The 14,241-nt window shown below is 39.0% G+C and overlaps 1 protein-coding gene across 1 annotated transcript; it reads left to right on the top strand.

The window, feature by feature from the left end:
* Positions 1-5,295: 5,295 nt before the first annotated feature.
* Positions 5,296-13,155, top strand: LOC146628576 (leukemia inhibitory factor receptor-like). Its single transcript, XM_085357921.1, has 17 exons — positions 5,296-5,365; positions 6,576-6,721; positions 6,813-6,963; positions 7,050-7,313; positions 7,624-7,750; positions 8,397-8,542; positions 8,624-8,769; positions 8,859-9,012; positions 9,102-9,163; positions 9,444-9,666; positions 10,080-10,259; positions 10,340-10,441; positions 10,521-10,679; positions 11,874-12,002; positions 12,104-12,197; positions 12,291-12,357; positions 12,694-13,155. Exons 1-17 carry the CDS (start codon positions 5,302-5,304, stop codon positions 13,153-13,155), a joined length of 2,676 nt encoding a protein of 891 aa, XP_085214047.1. The 5' UTR covers positions 5,296-5,301.
* Positions 13,156-14,241: the final 1,086 nt, after the last annotated feature.

The following is a 14,241-nucleotide window of genomic DNA, read 5'->3' on the forward strand; positions in this document are numbered from 1 at the left end:
AAATGGGCATTATTTGAATTTTGCTCTGGAAACACTGCTCTCATGACGGGACATTGTATCCCTCAAGGTACTTAATTTTTAAGGGCTCTGTCCCACAATACTAGGGACACATCAGAGAGTACAACCACTGGTCGCTGTGGAAAAATGTGTGCTCCCTGACTGTCAGTTGACAAGAAATTGGTCACAAACGGGTATACAGTGCTGCACTGATAACTGCTTTGGTTACTAGCAGGTTGCCAGAAGTTTGAACTTGTCTAGAAATAACTTGTTAACGGCTCTCTGAACTGTAATGAAACTGTGAAAAAAGTGTGCCACAAACTGGAAATGGAGATTCTTCACCTTCTAAGTAAAGGCTTTGTCTTACTAATGTTATCATCACATTTAACGTTTTACTTTATAAGGGAACATTTTCTGTTTCTGTTGCACTTACTCAGAGAGTAAATGGTGAGTGTTTGCAGCCAGCTCAGCATCTTCCATGCAAATTATGAGAGACTGCAAAAACCTCAGTGACCTTTGTCAGTGAATACATAGTTTATCCTAGATGTTCCTAGGGCATTGCTAACCGATCTCTAAGAAATTCTAAAAGTTTCTTTAAATGTATCTAGACGTTCCACTGAGTCAGACATTTGAGAGAAGCCCCTCTAAAGCTTGAATTATTTTTCTGTGTTGAATCTCTGCAAAGCTGACTGCAAAGTCTGTACAAGTTACAGCTGTTTGCATTTTTACTTTAATGACGTGTCTGAATCTCTGTGCCATCACCACAGAAACTCAACTCATCATATTGAAGCAAATAAATAATGAACAATGAAGAGAGGACTTCAGTACCGACCGATTGATTATGTGTGTCCTACCTTATTAAAAAATGTGAATATTTCATGTAGCTGCTGAGAGGTCTTTGCTGTTGATCTCTGTCTGTAAGAACCAAGAAATCACCTTTGAATCAATGCTGTAAACCAATAAAACAAGAAGCTTCAAACAAGAAGTGTTTTTTTTAATGCTTTGATTGTGTCTGGTTTCCTTCAAAGTCTGTTCATATGGAGAGAAACAGTACAGCACCAGGAAGGCTGTGTGACCTGCTTTGTTGATGATTGCATTGTTACGTCCCTCTGCAGCCGCTAATCTCCTCAATGTGTTCAGCTGGTGCTAATTGGCCACACCTAGTCAGGTGTGGATAAAAGCATACCTGAGGCAAGCTTCCAGGGAGCTCACTTGTCTTTGCCTTGGTGGCACCAGCCATTTTAGTCAACCTGGTATTCCATTTTAAGAAAAAAAAAACCTCTTCTGACAAACACTATGGTATTTGTCTCCTTTTTTATGTTGCGGCTTTTGAGCTGGGTCGTAACATGCATGTGTATCAAACACTATATAAGGATATAATTAAGCGTATTTCTGAGGTACCTCTACTCTTAGTGCATGTCCTGATTCTTTCCACTTTTATTTTCACTTATTTTATCACCAATAGCTAAAGGCACAAATTGCTTTAATTACAGCAGAGTAGTTAAGGCACCCAACGCTTTTTAGCTGTTGTCAGGGGGTATATAAAAAGGCTAACAAAGAAAAACAGTCTCTATAAAATTAGTTGCCCTTCATGTGCCTTCTGGAAATGTTGGAATGTGTCATTTACCGGTACCGTATACAATTACATTTACCACTTATTGGGTGATGTACCACATGTCATGGTCCCTGTGTCTGCCCGGCCGGCCCCATGACGATACATTTGTTATGGTTGTTTTATTTTAGCCCATTCAGTTGAGGCCACTAAAGGGAAACTGTCATCTGAAATTTAAATTGTTTTGGGGTTTCTATTCATGACCATTAGAGATAAATATCATTAAATGACTTTCAGCCACAAACTTCTTATTAATCATTCTTACAACTGAGCCAGATATATTGTTAATGAACATACTAAATATTCATTTTTTGAGCCCCTACTATTCCTCAAGATCATAAAAGGCTGGCATGCCCATTAAGTGTCCTCTGGCCACACTTCATTGTTGTTGTTCAACATCTTTTAGAAAATCCTGGAAACACACCAATAAAAAAGTTGTAAGCAAAATACCCCTTTAAAGGCACTTTTAGTGTTAACAGAAAACAAAGTTTAAAACCATCCCAAAGTAACTGAAGTCTACAGCTAAGTCAAGCTGTCACACCACTTTGATGTTGCAGCAAATAAATGTCAGCTAAAAATAAATGTTTAAAGTTAAAGATCAGCAACACATATCTGAAAACATCTGTGTACAGCCATACATCCTATTCTGCTTATCGAAGTCATAGGGGGGCATGAGCCTATCCTAGTTGCTATAGGGCGGGAGGCGGCACACACACTGGACAGGTTGCCAGTCTGTCAAAGGGCTAAGACAGAAAGAGAGACAACCATAAACACTCACATTCACACCTGCGGGTCATTTAGAATAACCACTAAACCCGACCTGATCCACCCTTTGAACTGTAGAAGGAAGCTGGCGTACGCGAGAGTACCCACTGTGATCCATCAGTGCTAGCCACATGCCACTATGCCCCCATGTGTGTGCAGGTAAACAGCTGCTCCCTGGCCATGAAACTTCAGCTAAAACTGACAGGAAAAAAAGCAACTTCAATGGTCTGAAATGCTGAAATCTGAGGAGGCTCGTACTGTGTGTGTTTCTGTGGTGTATTTCCAGTACTGTTTGTATATGCACAATATTTTAACATATCTGAATAATATCAGCACTAAATAATAAACTGGATCTTTGTCAATTAAATATTTGTCAGTATTATACACTCTTATCCCAGAGTTACCCCCAAAACTGGCCAGTGTTCATCTGTAGTTAGTGAATTCAGACAGCAAAATTGCTCCCGACCTGATCCACCCTTAAGCTCTTTGTTGGACCGGGTAGGCTGTCATTCCACCGTTTACTGGATGGGCTGATGAGTCAGTGAGACTCACTTCTGACAGATGATATTAATACTGAGGTTAGTTGTTGAGAATATCCTGAACTTTTCTGTCAGAAAGAACTGCTGTTTTTATCTGTTAGCTGCTGTTAGCCAACAACAGAGAAATAATCTATGGATCTTTGTTACACTCTTGTGAATAAACTCTCATGCAATGTAAGTATGTAATCAAACCAAAAAAAAAGTTACTTCACTGTTAAGGCAGTGATTTTGAAGGACAAAAGTGATGGCCTACAAGAGCTGCTCAGGCATAGAAACCCACACCGTGAAGTTTCCGCTCAGTTTTATTGAAGCGTAGCATGAACATTCTGTGTAGTTTTCTTAAAGATAAACAGGTTAGCTTGCATTAATGTGGTGAGCTCACAGTAAAGCTCTGTGTTGGACTGGTGCACAGTGGCTGTGGTACTCATGGTCAGATTTAGGTTACGTCAAGTGTAGAAGAGAATTTGCTTAATTCTAACTTAATTATTAACTTCTCAATATGTTCCCTTTGCTGAGCCACTACAGAGATCATAGCACCTGCACCTGCTGAATCCTACTGTAATCCCTGACTGTTCTCATTTGACTGTTTTGGTATGCAGGCAAAGTCACCCTCTACCATGTAGGCAACAGAAAGGAGGTATTTTTTAAATGATTTGTTTCCTTGTGTCCTACATACCAGATTTGAATTAGAATTTAGATTAGAAGATTTTTTTATTCTAGATATGTTAAAATATCATTTTACTGTTACATTACTATATAAGGTTCAGTTGTACACAAATGGTTAGTAGAATTGTCCTTTAAGGAGCTACTTTTTACTTTCTTTGAGTACATTTCAGAGTAGGCACTTTTTCACTTTTACTTAAGTAAAGAAGTTTCTTCAATAATTCAGTTTTTACTGGAGTGTTTTTAACACAGTTTATTTCTACTTAAGTAAGGAAAGTCTGTACTTTTGCCACCTCTGCATATTACCTACCATAAAATTTTGACAAATGGGATTAAAATTGTTTTTAAGATGAGTTTGGAGGTCAGGGATTTAGTGTCGCTAATTTCTGTGCAATTTAATGTAAAAGAGACAAAGTGCATGTACATACATGTTAATGAGATTTATTTTTCCCTAGAACTGTAGTGTTAATGCTGGTCTTCATGGCCTCAGCTTCCTTTGCTGACGGTCTTCCGTTTTTATGCAGATAAATAATTCTTTGTTTCACTTATTGGAGTAAACTAATGGAAATCTCATACTTGTACATGTTGAGCTTCAACAGGAATAACAGGAATTTTCTTTGATAGGCACCTACTTATTTATGGATACATGAAATGTTTTGGCTGCAGGGTTAGCAAGGGTGCAGACATTTAATTATCTAATCATAAAAATGTGCATACATAATTTTGACTGTATGCAAACAATAGAGCTACCATTTTGGACTCCACATTTTAAAGCATCAGCAGCAACTTTTTGTCTGCCATGTTGTTGTTGTTGTTGTTGTTGTTGTTATTATTAAGTGGTTTTTGGTGCTTATTTACTTTGTGCAAGAACTCAGAGAAGTATTTGGATTTGATGCTGGAGTGCCGAGTTATTAACTTCATAAAAAGCAGTGTGCCCTAAAAGTGATGTCACAACTGCAGCACCAGTATAAAGGGTCAAGTGAGCTTAACCATTAGTTCTTCAGACTTTTTCATGGTCTTCTAGCATTTTCCTTTGGACATTGTCTGCTTTTGCTCTCACTTTCAGTCCAGTCATCGTACCTGGCTGTTTTCAGAGAAATGTTTTACCACTTAACACTGAACTATGAATCATTCATGCATAAAAAAACACTTAACTAGAAGGATGAACCAGTGTAGTGTCTACACAGAGAACTTAGCAAAGAATAAATTTTAAATTAAAGCTTTACAATAACTGGTCTGAAAATCAGAGCCGGCAGGTCCTGTCATTATGCCAAGTTTGGAATCATCATGTTTTTCAGAATCTAAGGCTCGATTCTCCCTGACCGATGTTTTTCTGGAGCATCAGAGCATGTCTGAGCTCGCTGCTGTGAGTCACATTTACGAGAACATAATGCTCCATTTCCTGTGGTGGGGTCCACATGGATTTCACAATCAAATGGATTTCCATATTGTATATGTGAAGGGAGGGAGGCTACAGGGAGTAACCTGACACCAACACTGTGACTCTTCCCTGTTCGAGTCTTTGTTCTCGGATTCTTCAAATAAAACCCAAACTTCCCCGTGAACATGCTTTTGTTTCTATGAAAGAAGCCTCAGGAATCTGCTTTTCAACCACTCTGACGAGCTGATGTTTATCACCGCAACTACCCGGCTGAATTCTTGAAGGTTTTTTCTATCTAAATAAACAAACAGCTCTAAACGAGGATTATCAGGATTATTATTATCATGATCACGTGGTTGTTATTGCTCTCACTCTTCAGAGAAAGCACACAAGATGGACAAGAAGACGGTGAGTATGTCATCCTCTAACCTCTGTGACAATCTGTAGGTACAGAAAGTATCTGATATTTTTAGTAAAGAAGTCTCCATTTTCAGCAAAGGCTGTAATTGTGTATACAGGATATTTTTTTATGTGCAGATTCTTACTGGTCATAAAACAAACAAATACAGTGCGTGTCAGCAAGATAAAGTTACAGCATGCGAGGGTGGAGGTGTGGTCATAGGTGGCCCAAGAACTCATTTTTGTGGATGTGAAAGAATATGTGCATAATTTCTTTTTAAACATTTTGTGTGTGTAGAAATAGTTTTTTTCTTAATTCCTATTCTGAATCAAATTGATAATTCAAATTTGTTTCACATAAATGTTCAAAGTTTGCAATTTTTCAGAACCAAGGTCATTGTAACTGGCAGACTGGTGCAGACAAGTCTGCAAGCTATCTTCTTTACCTTCACTAATTTGTGTGGATTTCTTGTTCCTGTCTGTCAGTTTTTGAGCAGTTTAAATGCAAATATCTGACAAATAATATCACTTCCTGTGTGGTTAATTCTCTTGACAGAACCTCAAAAACTCTGTTTCAGCTTTGTAGAGAAAAATATTATTGTATTATTAAGAAATATATAGCAGACATCCATGTGTGGACACATATGTTCAATGACTTGATGAAGTGGTTTGAAAAAAGACTTTACAAACCAGCAGCGCATCATCTTTGCCCTTAAATCACACATCAGTTAGCTGTACAACATCACATGACTGCACAGTGGCTTTTCTTTTTCATCTTGCTTTTTTTTAAAAACATAATCGGTACAGAAAATCACCTGTTATTCCTCGAAACTAAAGTGTTCCCTTGCTATTCCTCATCAGTCAAGTCTAAAAATAGAGCAGAGCTTTCAAATGTCTGCTTAGTAAGTTGTTTTTATATTTACTCTCAGCTCCTCCCAAAAAATGATACAGGCAGCACGATTTAACCACTGATTTTGGACTCTGCATTTTTAAGCCTCAGTGTTTTAGTGTCCTAGTCACCCCATCTGGCAGACATAATGGACGTGCCTATAATACTATACTTGTTCATGACACTGTTTGTGTCTGCTAGATACCAGAGGCCATTAACAAAATATCAGAGTCTGTGTGTTCACTGACAGCCTAACTATGTCTTTTTTATCTCAAGAATTGCTCAGTGTTCCACTTTAACCATAAAATATCCTGTGGTCACTTCCTTTAGGTGTTTTGCGTTGTGGACCTCAGAATGTGACTCTTGACTACGACAGTTTCCTGTTAAAGTGGGAAGATGACCCTTCTTGCTCTGTGATACGAGATGGGCTCGTGTACGAGCTGCAGCTTCTCATTGCAGAAAAACCTGAACACAATGTAAGAGATTATTATGGGTAACTATAATCCTCACTTCTGTAGCCTCCAAACAAAAAGCTGTTCCTCTAATGTGTTTATGATAATGTTGTAGGGTGAAGTTGTTGTGGCACCTGCACAGATAGGATCTACTCATTCCTGGAAATGGACTTCCCATTTACCATCGCAGTGTGCTCGCCATTCAGTCCGGCTCAGGTCCCAATACAGCAACCAATCAAGCCCATGGATGCAGAAGACGCTACCTGGTTAATATTAAGTTCAAATCATTTGATCTTTTTTGATTCTTAAACACTTTACAGTCTTGTTTATTCTTATCACTGTGCTTCTTCAGACCAGGGTGAAATACTGGTTCTCCCAAGAGACCAAATATTGGAGGTGGGCAGCACAGCCACATTCTGCTGCATGGTGCCAGATGGGGAAAGTATTAAAACAATGTTTCTACTCAACTATAAAGGCACTAATGTAACAACTACAAAGATCAGTGAACATGTGCACTCCCTGACTGTTCACCTGGACCAACAATCAGAAAATTGGAGGGATGTAATATGTGAAACAAACAAAGGAGACATCAGCGGAGCCAGTTTTCATGCTGGATGTAAGTATGACACAAAGTACTGAGAAAAAGGAATTACTGTACACACAACACAGGCCAGGGAGCTTTTGATAGCATTTTGTCTTAATGAAAAAAACCATCACTTAAAAACTGTATTTTGTACTTACTCTTTTTTTTGTCTATTGTTAACATTTGTTTGATGATTTGAAACATTTAAATTTGGCACAATGAGGCCAAATACTTTTTCACTGCACTGTAGCATTTGAGGGCGGTTTGTGGTTTTGTCAAATGTACCTTGTAATTAAATGCTGGTTCTTCTTTTTTGTTTTCTTGACATTTCCCTTAAATTTAGACCCCCCTAGTGACAGTAGTCTTCAGTGTGAAACCCAGGATCTGGAATCCATCGATTGTTTTTGGAATATAACAAGGAAAATAGAGGATGTTGAAGAAGTGAGAAGAAAATACCTGCTCCAGGAAAGGTAAAAGGAAATACACAACACCTCTGTTGTAACAATGAGCTCCAGTATGGGACTAAAGAAAGGCTAGTCAGAATAAGTAAATAAAATGTAATCTGACTACTGATTTCAGAAAAATATTATACAGTCACTCCCTGCTTTACATATAAATGTCTTTGTTGTACTAGATTTCATTTCATTTTCTCTTTCTGAATAATTGATGAAGCAACCTCTGTTGGATTAGTGAGGTAGACGGGAATATGTGAATGGCCGCAGTTGGGACCACTGAAAATCTCTTATGTTTATATGTTTGTTATATACAGTCCAAAATGCACAAACATCGGTTAGTTTGTCTTTTTCTTTTTCTCTCACTATGAAAGCTAATGGGCTAAATGGATACCACACTCAGGCACAGTAGTATCGAGTACTGCATCATACTTTGTGTTTACTTTGTGGTAAACAGAGAAGCCAACAGAAGCCTTTGTGGTAAAGATTTAAGCTACTTATGCTTTTGCACTACAGCATTGGGAAAATGCTCACAAAATCTGCCGGTGGAGGCTGGTGAGAGAAAGGGCCTTTATTTGCTTCCATAAAACATTAGCAGTCCTGCTGGGTTCTTCGATTTTTTGTTGTTGTTAATATTTAAGCAGTGTATATTTTTACATTTTAGCCCATGCAACATTGGACCAATGCATCAATTGGGTAAATGCTCGCAAAAAGTGGAGCTGGATGCTGCTGAGAGGAACTGGACCTTAACAGTCACTAATCCTCTGGGAAAGCTCGAGCTCCATGACAGGGTGGACCTGACCAAAAGAGGTAAAACTTTGGAAAAAACGAGGGGAAAAAGGCTATTCTTAATCTTTAAGATCAGCTGATTGTTGTGATCTCTTGTTTTAGTGCACATGGTTGCTCCAGACAAAGTGGCAGCTTCAACTGTGAACCCCAGAAACATCAGTCTGAAATGGAGCTGGACTGTGAAGAAGTACAGTAATCTCAACATCACATGCCAAGTAGATGTCAGTGATGGAAACTCTAATACCAAAGTGAGTAGATTAAAAAGAAGGCTAAGGTATTGGCTTTTCAAAGTAAAAGTCTTCACTGAAGTCAGCTAACATAATTTTTGTCCTTGTAGACTGAAAACATTGGAGTTGGCCTCACAGCTGCAGTCATCAAGGACTTGATACCACACTGGGACTATGACGTGAGGGTCCGATGTGGAACATCACAGCATTTCTGGAAATGGGGTGACTGGAGCAATAGTGTCAAAATCCGCACGAAGGGTGATGGTAAGTTGTTTTTGTTTTTTGTTTTTTAAGAGAAAAGACTTTAAAAATGTGTGAATGTAACAGATGTCGTTTGTCTGGTTGCACCACAGTTCCAGATGCTCTTGACGTGTGGATGAAGGTGAAGGCAGACCAGGCTGTAATCTCCTGGAAGGTGAGTACAAGTTGGCTTTTACAAGGCTTTTATGAGGCCTCTTGGTAAGGTCTAAATCTGGAAACTGACTTTTGGAGACAGCCTCAAGTGGTCTTTAGAAGAACTAGAGCTTTTGGTACTTGCATGTTGGATTCATTTTTTTCCTCACAACTTGATGCAATAAAAAATATCTTTATTAAATCTATTTGACAAAATATCAGTGCAACATCTTATACAGTCAGAAAGTGATGTTTCAGAGGACACTGTTACCATTTCAGGTCTTGATGTTACGTCTCCACAGGTGCCACTGACCAATCAGAGCCATGGAGAAATCTTTGACTACAAAGTGTCCTGGGCAAAGACCAAAGACAAAAATCAGTCAAACCAAACCAACGTGTCCAGAAGCAATCACAGTCTTACACTCACGCTGGACCCCAGTGAGGAGTACATGGTCACTGTCACGGCTAGAAACATAAACGGCAGCTCATCACCATCGACCATCATCATCCCCCGCAGCAATCTAGGTATGAAGCTAACAGAGCACCACACATTACAGATAAGCTCACTTTGATTTCCATTTGAGGAAGAGGTTTGATTTTATCTAATCTGTGCAGAAGGCTGTAAGCAAAAGGTTTTCCAAACTAATGCAGAAAAGGAATAGCAGTTTTCATGATCACATGATTGAGATTATATCTATTATAAGTATACAAATTTGTAATTGTTGTGTTTATATTCTATATATCCAAGTCATGATGAGTATGTACATTTTTGCACATTTTATTGGTCTGCAAAGGGAAGCTAAATGCCTTAAAAGTGCATGAAACTGCTTTTAAAACCCATGAAAAATTCTCAAGGTTTAACTATATATACTGATTTAACCTCTTCCTTTTTTAAGTGGAGTATGTTGTAAAATCTAATTTTAAAGAGTCTTTTTCAGATACATCCGAGGTGAAGACCTCCTGGATCAGTGGCAGCAATGGTAGCTTCTTCCTGTCCTGGCCTGATAGTCCTAACGCCAGCTGTGGCTACATAGTGGACTGGTGTCCAGTCTTCGGTAATTGCACCTTCGAGTGGATGAAAGTGCCTCCCAACAGAACTCATACCACAGTTTTTTCAAGTACGTCCTCATCTTTGCCTACAAAACTGTTGCAGATCATATTTGCATCTGTTTCAGCACAGCTCCTTTTGTTGTTCCAGAGAACTTTGAAGATGGTCGGAGATACCTGCTGTCCATATACGCCTGCACTGAGGGAGCTGCGGTGCTACTACAGAGAAGAAAGGGCTACATCAGAGAGACCAGTAAGACTGATTCAGTGATTTCTCACAAAATGCGATGGTTCAATCAGCAGTGTATTTTATGCATGTCACATCTTTCCAGAAATAGGAGTCGAGCTGTTTAAACTCAAATACAAACAGGAAGACTCGGCTGTTGAGGTATCCTGGGAGCCCATACCTCTGGAAAAGCAGACTGCTTCCATCCATGGATATATTCTCTACTACCAGGACAAGAGCGGGAATGTTTTTAACGTGAGCACAGGTACAGTATGAAGGCATACTCACTCAGGCCAGCTAAGATTTCAGTCTGGACATTAAGTATAGGATCAGCTTCCTGTTTACGTCCTGCCATACGATGAGCTTTCTCTCCACCTACGAGGATCCTCAGCATGAACATTCTTCCCAGCATCTGTTTAACTGTCAGCGGTGCCTCAAAATGTGTTTGAGTTTGGGAAATGAAAGCGTATTTGGATGGAACATAGACTTATATAATGCCCGCTTGTGGTGCAAGTTTAACAGAAACCAAGTCCCCCTTTTTAGTGGTGTCAGTCTGTCGATTTAAGCAAAGTATGACTGCAATTGGATAAATTAACTAAGAATTATAACAGTTTAACTTGGTTGCAGAAAAGATCAGATTGGGGGGGAAGTGTCTGACACAAAAACGTTTTAATAATTATGTTCTTAGCCAAATCCATTTGTTCTTTATTGCACACTTAACTGCAATATTTTGCTGAGTTTGTTTATAAATGTATTGCTGGCACTAGTAGGACAGCACACTTAAAGCCTTTACACACTGGACGCGCAAAGGTTGTGCAAATATTTTGTGTGTTAGAAATATTTTTCAGGTTTACCTATTGTTAATACAGTTGTTCACACCAACAATGTAATTTTGCTCAATGAAGTTATGGCTTTTCTTTTTTTGAACCATGAACCATTTTTCTGATTCTATGGATGCAAAGACACAGATCTGACCAATTAGACCACTGCATTTAGTGCGCTGTAGCTCAAAACAAATATCACACTGTGATCCTTAAGTATGTTCAAATGCGGCTGTGATACAACCTCCTGGTTTAAACCAGAATCTTTTCTTCTTTTTCTGGTTCAAAGTTTTAGGACCAGCTGTCATCACTTCATGTTTTGATTGAAGTGTGATTTTTTTTTTTTTAAGGACATATTTTTCAGAAAAACACAAAGCTTTCTGTGTGTATGTACACAATACGAATTCACATCTGAAATATTTAGAATTTTGTGCCGTTTTCTTGCAAAGCACTTGTTGGGTAATGACCTTTAATCACACTATTAAGTTTCTCTTCTGATAACAAAGTCCTGGTTTTGTTTCTCCACACACAAAGATTAGCTTGGGACTGAGATAAATAAAGTAAGTCTCCAGTGTTGCCCGATGATCGTAAACATGTATTTATGTTGTAATAATGGCGGTCACTCTGTGTTGATTTAGATGATCCTGAAGCCACCAGCCTCACTGCAAAGAACCTGAACATCAGTATGTACACCTTCACGGTGACAGCATCAACAGCATTTGGACTTTGTGGTAATTTATCCATCAATGTCACCTTGAATCCCCCGGGTAGGTTAATTATTTCCCCATATGGACTATTTTCTTTAGTAAGACTGTCAACATTTGTCATTTTCTTTGATTTACTCGATGCGGTTCATTGTTTTCACCAGCTGATCAACTGATAATGCTGATCTTGATATCCCTGGGAGCAGTTTTTCTTATTCTGTCTGTCAGCACAATTATCTGCTACAGACAATGGGCATGGTAAGCAATGCATATACATTTTCTGTGAAATATTGTCCACTTTTGCTTCCAATCATTGTCCGACATTTATTTTAATGCATTTTCTCCCAACAGCATCAAGCACAAAGTCTATCCTCCAATCCCAAAACCAGTGCTGACTGAAAAGTGGCTGGCATCACCGGTAAGTTTTTTTTTTTGTGTTCCTAAATCTAACCAATTCGTTTCTGGTGCCAAACTTAAGTTCAACTTAACTCTCAGATATATTTCAGATGTAGAGTTGGGCGCATTAACAGGGTATTCAAATGTTTGCACACTGACTCACTTTTTGCTGATTCACTTTTAGAGCCATTTGAAGTGTTTTGGACATTATAGCATTAGCTAGCTAATGCTAAATCTCTCCACTACACATTTGTACTACTCTGTTATTTATTGGTTTCCTTGTATAGTGCATCATCATAATCGATATGGATCCAGATGTCTTTCCTGTGAATGTGATGTCATTTTCTCTATTTTTCAGGATGAACATACAGTTCGTCATCTTCCCTTTGATCAGAGTTACTACAGTGAGGTCTTGGATGTTCCTGAACTACATGATAAATTCAGACCACCACAGCCTGTTGTTGGCCAGGACTACATGCCTTTTACCTTCTCTCAGACTCCCAAAGGTTACTACAATAAGCCTCTGAAGAAACTCCAGCCATGCCTTACTTTACCCACTACAGGCCTCACATCTCAGCCAGGCTTGCCATCTTTTCCAATTAATGATGTGTTTCCTAACCCTTCATATAACCTGATAGTACAGGACCAGGAGTCACAATCACATCCCGAGATCCAGGAGGGGATGCCTATAATTGATAGTGAATGCCAGCCACAGAGTCCTGAAGAGACCTTTACCACAACTGAGTTAGAGGAGGAACCAGACAGTCCCATTTCCTGTGCGTCCACATACATTTTGTTACCACAGAAAACTTCCAAATAGCGGCTGCATGTGTGAACACGTTTAAGCCTTGCACACGTACTTGAAGAGACCTTAACTACTGCATGGAACACAAGCTGCCCTCATCCACACAGTGACCCGCTAGATGTTCAAAGGAGCTCTACTGTTTTCATGTTTTGCTTCAATTAAAAGCATGCAATACATTTTAGTTCAGTTCTGTACATTGGTGGTGTTGTGGTGCTAGTTAGCACTGTCACCTTGTTGCAGGAAGGTTGTGCGTTCAAATCACCTGTCAACCATTTCTCACGAGAGGAAAATATGTGATTCCTTACTGGTTACAGCTGTGTCACTTTGGCCAGCGGTCAGTTGTGGATTTAAAGAGACGACAGCAGGCTCGAATATAAACGTAACACCAACACACTAACCAACACCTACAACTGCAGCTGGCTTCCTTTTATACTCGCTTCACGTGAGACCACCCAGATCTGGGGTAAGAAACAAATGAAGAAAATACACATCCACATTCAATTCAATTTTATTTATATAGCACCAAATCACAACAAAAGTCGAATCCAGTCTGGAAGCTGGTTCCACAGAAGAGGGGCCTGCAAACTGAAGGCTCTGCCTCCCATTCTACTTTTAAATACTCTAGGAACAACAAGTAGGCCTGCAGTGCGAGAGCGAAGTGCTCTAATAGGGTGATATGGTACTACAAGGTCATTAAGATAAGATGAGGCCTGATTATTTAAGACCTTGTATGTGAGGAGCAGGATTTTGAATTCAATTCTCGATTTAACAGGAAGCCAATGAAGGGAAGCCAATACAGGAGAAATATGCTCTCTCTTTCTAGTCCCTGTCAGTACTCTTGCTGCAGCATTTTGGATTAGCTGAAGGCTTTTCAGCAAGTTTTTAGGACATCCTGATAATAATGAATTACAGTCGTCCAGCCTGGAAGTAATAAATGCATGAACTAGTTTTTCAGAGTCACTAAGAGACAGGATATTTCTAATTTTAGAGATGTTGCGTAAATGGAAGAAAGCAGTCTTACATATTTGTTTAATATATGCGTCGAAGGACATACACAAATATCAAACCAAAATATAATACAAAGAAGACATATTTACACAT

Source organism: Diplotaxodon limnothrissa, linkage group LG7, assembly GCF_057381915.1.
Source record: "Diplotaxodon limnothrissa isolate DT_005_m linkage group LG7, D_limnothrissa_male_GT1.1, whole genome shotgun sequence".
Lineage (NCBI taxonomy): Eukaryota > Metazoa > Chordata > Actinopteri > Cichliformes > Cichlidae > Diplotaxodon > Diplotaxodon limnothrissa.